Raw genomic sequence first — 8,591 nt, forward strand, 5'->3', positions numbered from 1 at the left:
AGTATAAAATGTATCAGTTTATTTCATTAGTAGTCAAATGCCAAGGCACTACATTTTATTTTAAAGCTAGTCTGATTTGGGAAGCTGTTACATGTGAAGCAGTTAGATGGTGCATGTTATTTCAGTTCCTGCCTCATGCACTCAGTTGTCCATCTTCATCATAACCCGAAATATACGTTTTTAATATCCTGTTGTTTACAAATAACAAGATTGCAAACATCACAAAAATGATTGGATGCAGTCTATCACAGTGCCATCCGTTTTGTCACCAAAGCCCCATATACTACCCACCACTGCGACCTGTATGCTCTCGTTGGCTGGTCCTCGCTACATATTCGTCGCCAAACCCACTGGCTCCAGGTCATCTTATAAGTCTTTGCTAGGTAAAGCTCCGCCTTATCTCAGCTCACTGGTCACCATAGCAGCACCCACCCATATCACGCACTCCAGCAGGTATATTTCACTGGTCATCCCCAAAGCCAACACCTTCTTTGACTGCCTTTCCTTCCAGTTCTCTGCTGCCTATAACTGGAACGAATTGCAAAAATCACTGAAGTTGGAGACTTATAATCTCCCTCACTAACTTTAAGCATCAGCTGTCAGAGCAGCTTACCGATCGCTGCAGCTGTACACAGCCCATCTGTAAACAGCCTATCTAACCAACTACCTACCTCATCCCCATATTTGTTTTTGCTTTTCTGCACACCAGTATTTCTACTTGCACACCCGCATCTGCACATATATCACTCCAGTGTAAATTCCTAAATTGTAATTACTTCGCCACTATTGGCCTATTTATTGCCTTACCTCCTTACTTCATTTGCACACACTGTATACAGATTTTTCTATTGTGTATTTGACTGTACGTTTGTTTATCCTATGTGTAACTCTGTGTTGTTTTTGACGCACTGCTTTGCTTTATCTTGGCCAGGTCGCAGTTGTAAATGAGAACTTGTTCTCAACTGGCCTACCTGGTTAAATAAATGTGAAGAAAAAAAATGTGTGATGCATCAATGAGGCCAGAAGCCTTGCTTTGTTATGATTCTGAACAGTCAGACAGCTAGCAATAATGACAAGAAGCTGCCATGTGGGGAATCGTAGGTGGCTCATTTCAGCTCGTTGTATCTTGTTATTGATACCCATGTTTTGTTTTGATGTGTTTTGACTGATTTCATGTGAAATGCTTATATGGCTAAAATTAGCTAGCTAGCTAACCAACAGCTGCAACGGTGTATTTGTGCAAATGTATGATTTCAATAAACATTTGGAGACGATATAGTTTATATTTGTCAACAACCTAAGCCAATCCCATCTATTTTGTCCCATAGTTGCAGGTGTCAGTTTTGTTGCTTAACAACCAACCCCTCGATACCTTCAAAATATGGTTATAACTATTTATTCAATATCAAAGATTGTYAGTCCTTACATCTAGAGCACTGTCTTTGAATTTAAGAGGAGTTACATTTCCCTAGTGTGGAGAACAATGACTTACATACATAATAGAGAATCATTGTAAGATACAATCTAAACATCTGTGAAATAGCTTTAAAATAACCAAATTGCGTGTGTTCAGCTGTATAAAAAAACTTATTCGGGATCAGTGTCACGTCCATGGAACGGTTGAGCTAATGTAGGGTAATGCGATTAGCATGAGGTTGTAAGTAACAAGAACATTTCCCAGGACATAGACATATCTGATATAGGTAGAAAGCTTAAATTCTTGTTAATCTAACTGCACTGTCCAATTTACAGTAGCTATTACAGTGAAATAATAAAATTGTATTGTTTGAGGAGAGTGCACAATGTTGAACATGAAAAGTTATTAATAAACAAATTAGGCACATTTGGGCAGTCTCGATACAACATTTTTAACATAAATGCAATGGTTCATTGGATCAGTCTAAAACGTTGCACATACGCTGCTGCCATCTAGTGGCCAAACTCTAAATTGCACCTGGGCTGGAATAACACATTATGGCTTTTCTCTTGCATTTCAAAGATGATGGTACAAAAAATACAAAATAACGGTTGTTTTTTTCTTTGTATTATCTTCTACCAGATCTATTGTGTTATATTCTCCTGCATTCCTTTAACATTTCCACAAACTTCAAAGTGTTTCCTTTCAAATGACTTAAATGTAAATGTCAATGTAAATGGTACCAAGAATATGCATATCCTTGCTTCAGGGCCTGAGATACAGGCAGTTAGATTTGGGTATGTCATTTTAGGTGGAAATTGAAAAAAAGGGGCGGATCCTTAAGAGGTTGTTGGTGTACAAAACCAAAAGTAAAAAGACGCAAAAACAAGTCTTAAACACCCACACCAGTAGAAATCCACTTTTTCCGAGATGAAAGACGATGGCCAGAGCTAACCCATGATGTTCAACCGAAAGGTTTCTGGATCGAATCCTCGAGCTGACAAGGTAAAATCTATAGTTCTGCTCCTGAACAAGGCAGTTAACCCACTGTTCCCCGGTAGGTCGTCATTGTAAATAAGAATTTGTTCTTAACTGGCTTGTCTAGTTAAACGATGTAAGTCAAAGTATGATCATATTTAGGACTGCGAATTCGTACCAATGACATGTAAATTATTTTTGGCCTACGTTTCAGGGCTGGGTTTTATTTGAATGGTACCACACACCAGCATGGCATTGTTTATTAATCAAATACACCTGCGAATCGCGCCTGGACTGGGCAATATAATATATAATTTTGGCCACAGCAAAGATGGTCGATAAATGACGATAGTTCACTCAGACGTTTTATCATAGAGAAAGAAATGGTTCCGGTCTACATTTGTGTCTCACATTGACAAAAAACAGCGAATGGTGCTTCCTCTTCCGTCTCTGGCTGCTTGAGCCATGGAGCAAATTAAAATATGTTTTTTTTGCATGACTCGGTGCAGGGATTGCTCATTTTTGACCATTTCATTGATAAAAAAAATATGGCTTTACACAACAGGGGCACCGGGCCATGCAAATCGAACTCGCCCATTGCTTCAATAGTTAGGCTAACCATATAACCGGAGTTTATATTGTTTATATTTCTATGGCAGATTCGCGGCCGCAATTTAGATAATACATTGATATCTAGCTGGCTGAAATGATAAGAGATAACAAAGAATATAGCTATTTCATATTGTCCGTATGCATGTCCAAATATTAATGACGTCTGGAATCCGACAGTTTCACTGGAATTATCAAAAGGCAAGGAGAGTCAGACAAACCTCAATACTCAACTCATCGTATAGGCACGGTGTAAGCTGGGACGGACTAGTCTCATGAGAGGTAGTCTTTTTCTGAAATAATTATTTTCACCTGATTTACAGTATGCCTGTCTTAACTGAAATGGTGCTCATATATCTTTCATTAGCTATGTAAGGTTAGTATGCTATCTAGTTACATTGACAGCTGTCAATCAGTGCCTTATTTGTTATAAACTGGTTGTTTTGAGCCCTGAATGCTGATTGTCTAAAACTAGTTCATTCTGGTCTATGAAATAGTAAAGAAAACAACTGTAAAAGGTTGCGTCAATCAAATCTGGTATCAGGATAAAATGTGATTCAGAGTCACTGAMTATACTTTAAGTATTTTTATTTAACACAGGTGGTAAATGCAATTTTCGTATATACGGGTTCACTGTATCACCACGCAGGGTAAAGCAGAGCATTTTTCCTACACATTCCTCAACCTTGTGGTTTGCACAGTTGACACCCTAGATTAACAACAGCTTTTCTGCAGTCACTCTATGTTTTGTGATTAACATGTCCTATTTCTATAAGGCATATATTTTTGTTAAAAAGAGAACAAAACCATCCTTCACACAACTGCTCTTTAAAACATAAAATCTTTATTCAAGTAAACCGGAGCCGTACAAGGCTCGTGCTTTGAGCTGGGATGTCCCGCTCTTCCACTCGGGCGGTGCGTCCCCAAAGTGGTCAAGTGGCCTGAGATACAATATGCCACTTCCGTCTTATCAAGATATCCCGTTTCCCTTAAGATAAAACAATAACAATTCTTTATAAATCCTGGCTACACTTCTTTGCATAGTGAATACTGCATTTCAATAACACATGTATACTTCCTCAATCAGCCTCTGAGGTGCTTTTAATTCTCTACCTGACAGTCTCATTTCAACAGGCTGCCCTGGTGGATTTGACACAGGAGTGTCTGGGCTTGAAGTTGTCTGACCTGTACTCTCAATTGTCTCCCGTTTCTCCTGTGTGTAACTCCCTCAGGTGTCATTACATCATGACCTGGTTGCCACTGTTTTCACCACACAGGCCTCAACGCTCTGTTTTACCATCATGCATTTTCACCCTATCATTTGGACTGAGTGCACTTTGGACCCTTTGTCATAGTACCTTATCCGTTCACTCTTTTCTCTCCGTTTGTTAAGAAAGACCTTGTCATCCTTCTCTGTTTCTAGGAGTACTGGCAACCTAGTGTTAAGTTACCTGTTGAACAACAGCTCTGCAGGAGACATACCATGTTTTAGTGGCGTAGCCCTGTAGTTTAACAAAGCTAGATATTGATCTGTCTTGAGTTGAGAGCTTTCTGAAGCAGTAGGTTCACTGTTCTTGACTAACCCATGATTAGACTGTTGGCACAGTGGGCTGGATGTGACGCGCTTGAACCCGTACAGTTTAGTAAAATCCCTGAAAGCTCAACTGTGAGGCGTTGTCCGTAMGGACTACCTCTGCGACCCCATGACGAGCAAAGAATGACTTAATGTGAGTTATCACCTGACTAGCAGTAGTGTCCTTCAGCAAAGCTCTCTGGGCAATGAGAGCAATAGTCCATCAGTAGAACATAGTTCTTGCCCTCAAGAGAACAGAGATCTATTCCTACTTTGCCCCATTGTTTCAATACCTCTTTTTCCTCAACCCATATTGGCTCTTTGGTCTAATTTGACCTGTATTTATGGCATTTATCCGACTCATAATTCTACTATTTGTATTCATTTGTATCACTGTCAATTACATACTTTTATTTTGAAGGCAAACTAAAAATTCCACTATTGTGTCTAATCCTTATTGTGGCTAGCTTAAAATGACTAGCTACATGCACTGCATGCTCCGGAGTGGTTATCTTTACCCCAGTCTCATTAGCCCAGTGGCTAGTTAGCTAGTTGACGTGAAGCCTCTTGGCGCAGTTCAGCATTTTCGACCAAAACTCGATGGGTGAGTCAAAGGCGAGTAGTGTCACTCTTGGTACCATGTTGTATCTTCTTGTCTAAAAAATAGTAAAGAAAACAACTGTTCTTTAAAACTTAAGTTCCTCTTTATTCAAGTTAACCGGAGCCGTACAAGCATTGTGGCTCGCAGTCGGCGTTCCAATTTATCCCAAAAGTGTTCGATGGGGTTGAGGTCAGGGGTTTGTGCAGGCCAGTCAAGTTCTTCCACACCGATCTCGACAAACCATTTTTGTATGGACCTCGCTTTGTGCACGGGGGCATTGTCATGCTGAAACAGAAAGGCATCCTCAAACTGTTGCCACAACATTGGAAGCACAGAATCGTTAGAATGTCATTGTAACTGCCAGTTAGACTTACAGGTTATGTCGTTGTTTTGTGTTTGAATTGTTTACGTGTCCGCTGTGCGGGGAAATGATAAGAGAAGCGAACTACGTAGCTAATAACTGTTGTAACGGGGATCCTTATTGTAGCAACACACTTTTGGAGGGAAGGCAATCCCGCGCTGTGTTAGCTAAGTTTTCATGTCATCGGGTGTAGTTCATAAAGTTTGAAGCGTATATGTTAGGATGGTAACGTTATAATAATTAAGGATGAGCGTGAATTCATGTCAGGAATAATAAGTGTGAAGCTTGATTTCCTCCCTTCTGTAATAAGCAGCCAATGAGGTATTTTTCCTTTATTCATGTGTTTAATCTAATACTGTTTAAGGCGCAGCTAAAACTGTTTTTGTATGTAAGCACTTCAGAGTTGTACCAAGCTAATAAGTCACTCGTAAGATAAGGTTGTAAGAGTGTGCTTAACTGTATTTTTCATTTACTTTATAGTTCTCACGGAAGGTGATAATTCTGACTAAATCTACAGAATAAAGCCGCCAGTTAAAATCAAGGAACGGTTGTGCTCGTGGTCACTGAAGGGAGCTATAGTCATTGTATGCGGAAGCGTTATGATTTCCCTTCACTGGAACTATGGGGCCTAGCCCAAACCATGAAAAACAGCCCCAGACCATTTTTCCTCCTCCACCAAACTTTAYAGTTGGCACTATGCATTGGGGCAGGTAGCGTTTTCCTGGCATCCGCCAAACCCAGATTAGTCCGTCGGACTGCCAGATGGTGAAGCGTGATTCTTCACTCCAGAGAATGTGTTTCCACTGTTCCAGAGTCCAATGGCTACAAGTGCTACTCAACGCTTGGAATTTTGCATGGTGATCTTAGGCTTCTGTCCGGCTGCTCAGCCATGGAAACCTATTTCATGAAGCTCCCGACTAATAATTTTTGTGCTGACTTTGCTCCCCGAGGCAGTTTGGAACTTGGTAGTGAGTGTTGTAGGATTTTTACGCGCTTCAGCACTTGGCAGTCCTGTTATGTGAGCTTGTGTGGCTTACCACTTCGCTGCTGAGTCATAGTTGCTCCTAGACATTTCCACCACACAATAACAGCACTTACAGTTGACCGGGGCAGCTCTAGCAGGGCAGACATTTTATGAACTGACTTGTTGGAAAGGAAAGCATCCTATGACGGYGCCACGTTGAAAGTCACTGAGCTCTTCAGTAAGGCCAATCTATGGAGATTGCATGGCTGTGTGCTCGAGTTTATACACCTGTCAAAAACGGATGTGGCCAAATTGCTGAATCCACTAATTTGAAGGGATGTCCACATACTTTTGTATATATAGGGTAGCAGGTATGGGTAGCTGCAGCCCGGAGTATAGGCGAGTGAGTGTATGGAAAGCTTATCAGCAAAATGGGCAGATTTGTTCCCACTCAAGCGTTTTGCGTGGCTGATTGGGCTGCACCACGAGTCGATAGTAAGCTGGCGACCAGTGCTCCGGTGTTGTGCCTGCCGACTTGAAGTGCTTCCTACTTGAAGTGCGTCCTACTGGGTATCAAGGTCGTGTCGCCATCGGTAGCTAATGTAGCAATTTACAGCAGCTTACACAATAAATAACTAATATTGATAACCATCTAGATGTCACCTTGATACATACAGTGCATTCGGAAAATATTCAGACCCCTCGACTTTTTCCACATTTTGTTACGTTAGACTTATTCTAAAATGTATTAAATTACTTTCCCCCCCCCATCAATCTACATACAATAACCCATAATGACAAAGCAAAAACAGGGTTTTTAGAAATGTTTGCACATTTATAAAAAAACAGAAATAGCTTATTTACATAAGTATTCAGACCCTTTGCTATCAGACTCAAAATTGAGCTCAGGTGTATCCTGTTTCCATTGATCATYCTTGATGTTTCTACAACTTGATTGGAGCCTACMTGTGCTAAATTTAATTGAGTACCGACTAAATGGTCTGAATACTTGTCTAGTTCTAGGAAGAGTCTTGGTGGTTCCAAACGTCTTACATTTAAGACTGAAGGAGGCCACTGTATTCTWGGGGACCTTCAATGATGCAGACATTTTTTGGTACCCTTCCCCAGATCTGTGCCTTCACACAATCCTGTCTCTGAGCTCTACGGACAATTCCTTCGACCTCATGGCTTGGTTTTTGCTCAGACATACACTGTCAACTGTGGGACCTTATATAGACAGGTGTGTCCCTTTTCTAAATCATGTCCAATCAATTGAATTTASCACAGGTGGACTCCAATGAAGTTGTAGAAACATCGCAAGGATGATCAATGGAAACAGGATGCACCTGAGCTCAATTTCGAGTATCATAGCAAAGAGTTTGAATATTTATGTAAATATTGTATGTTTTTTTWWATTTGTAATAAATTAGAAAAAAAATCTGTTTTAGCTTTGTCATTATGGGGTATTGTGTGTAGATTGATSAGGGGGRAAAAAAATTGAATCCATTTTTGAATAAGTCAGTAACGTAACAAAATGTGGAAAAAGTCAAGGGGTCTGAATACTTTCCGAATGCACTGTACAGTCTACTATTCAATGGGAAGGGCTGAACGGCAACAACACCGGATCACAGTGCCCTCTGCTCCCGCTTGACAAGTGCTACTGTCYGGCAACTGCATGGGAAGTAGCTATCTAGTAGCCAATATCAGGGTGAAAGTCATACTTGATCACACGCATACAACGCATGAAGCAACAGTACASCCCTCATCAATACTCAAGTCACAGATAAACAATCGTCAGTTTTATAACTTAAAATGTACAATTATTTGTGTAAAACTAACAGTGAAATACGACTCAGACTCATCCTCTGGTTTAAAAACATCAGCATGGTAGCTCAATGTATTGCATGGTAAGAAATGGAAGAGGAAAAACTGCTCAATCAAAACCGTAAAAGCAGAATGCTTTTGACACACCCACTGCTTTCCCATTGACACACCCACTGCTTTCCCATTGACACGCCCACTGCTTTCCCATTGACACGCCCACTGCTTTCCCATTGACACGCCCACTGCTTTCCCATTGACACGCCC

The 8,591-nt window shown here is 40.7% G+C and overlaps 1 protein-coding gene and 1 long non-coding RNA gene across 3 annotated transcripts in view; both read left to right on the forward strand.

Moving 5' to 3' along the window:
• Positions 1-2,260: 2,260 nt before the first annotated feature.
• LOC111961957 (caspase recruitment domain-containing protein 8) overlaps positions 2,261-8,591 on the forward strand; it is a 15,577-nt gene continuing 9,246 nt past the window's right edge. For both annotated transcript variants that reach the window (XM_024147041.2, XM_023984665.3), the window contains exon 1: positions 2,261-2,422. Coding sequence is in view for 1 of the 2 variants with exons in the window: in XM_023984665.3 (XP_023840433.1) it covers positions 2,375-2,422 (48 nt within the window). In the remaining variant the exon portion in view is untranslated. The remainder of the gene's footprint in view (positions 2,423-8,591) is intronic.
• On the forward strand, positions 5,804-6,080 carry LOC139027533 (uncharacterized). The gene is made up of 2 exons (XR_011479640.1): positions 5,804-5,860; positions 6,020-6,080. It is a non-coding gene; the product is annotated as an uncharacterized lncRNA (long non-coding RNA).

Source organism: Salvelinus sp. IW2-2015, linkage group LG4q.1:29 (genome assembly GCF_002910315.2).
Source record: "Salvelinus sp. IW2-2015 linkage group LG4q.1:29, ASM291031v2, whole genome shotgun sequence".
NCBI classification, from domain to species: Eukaryota; Metazoa; Chordata; class Actinopteri; order Salmoniformes; family Salmonidae; genus Salvelinus; species Salvelinus sp. IW2-2015.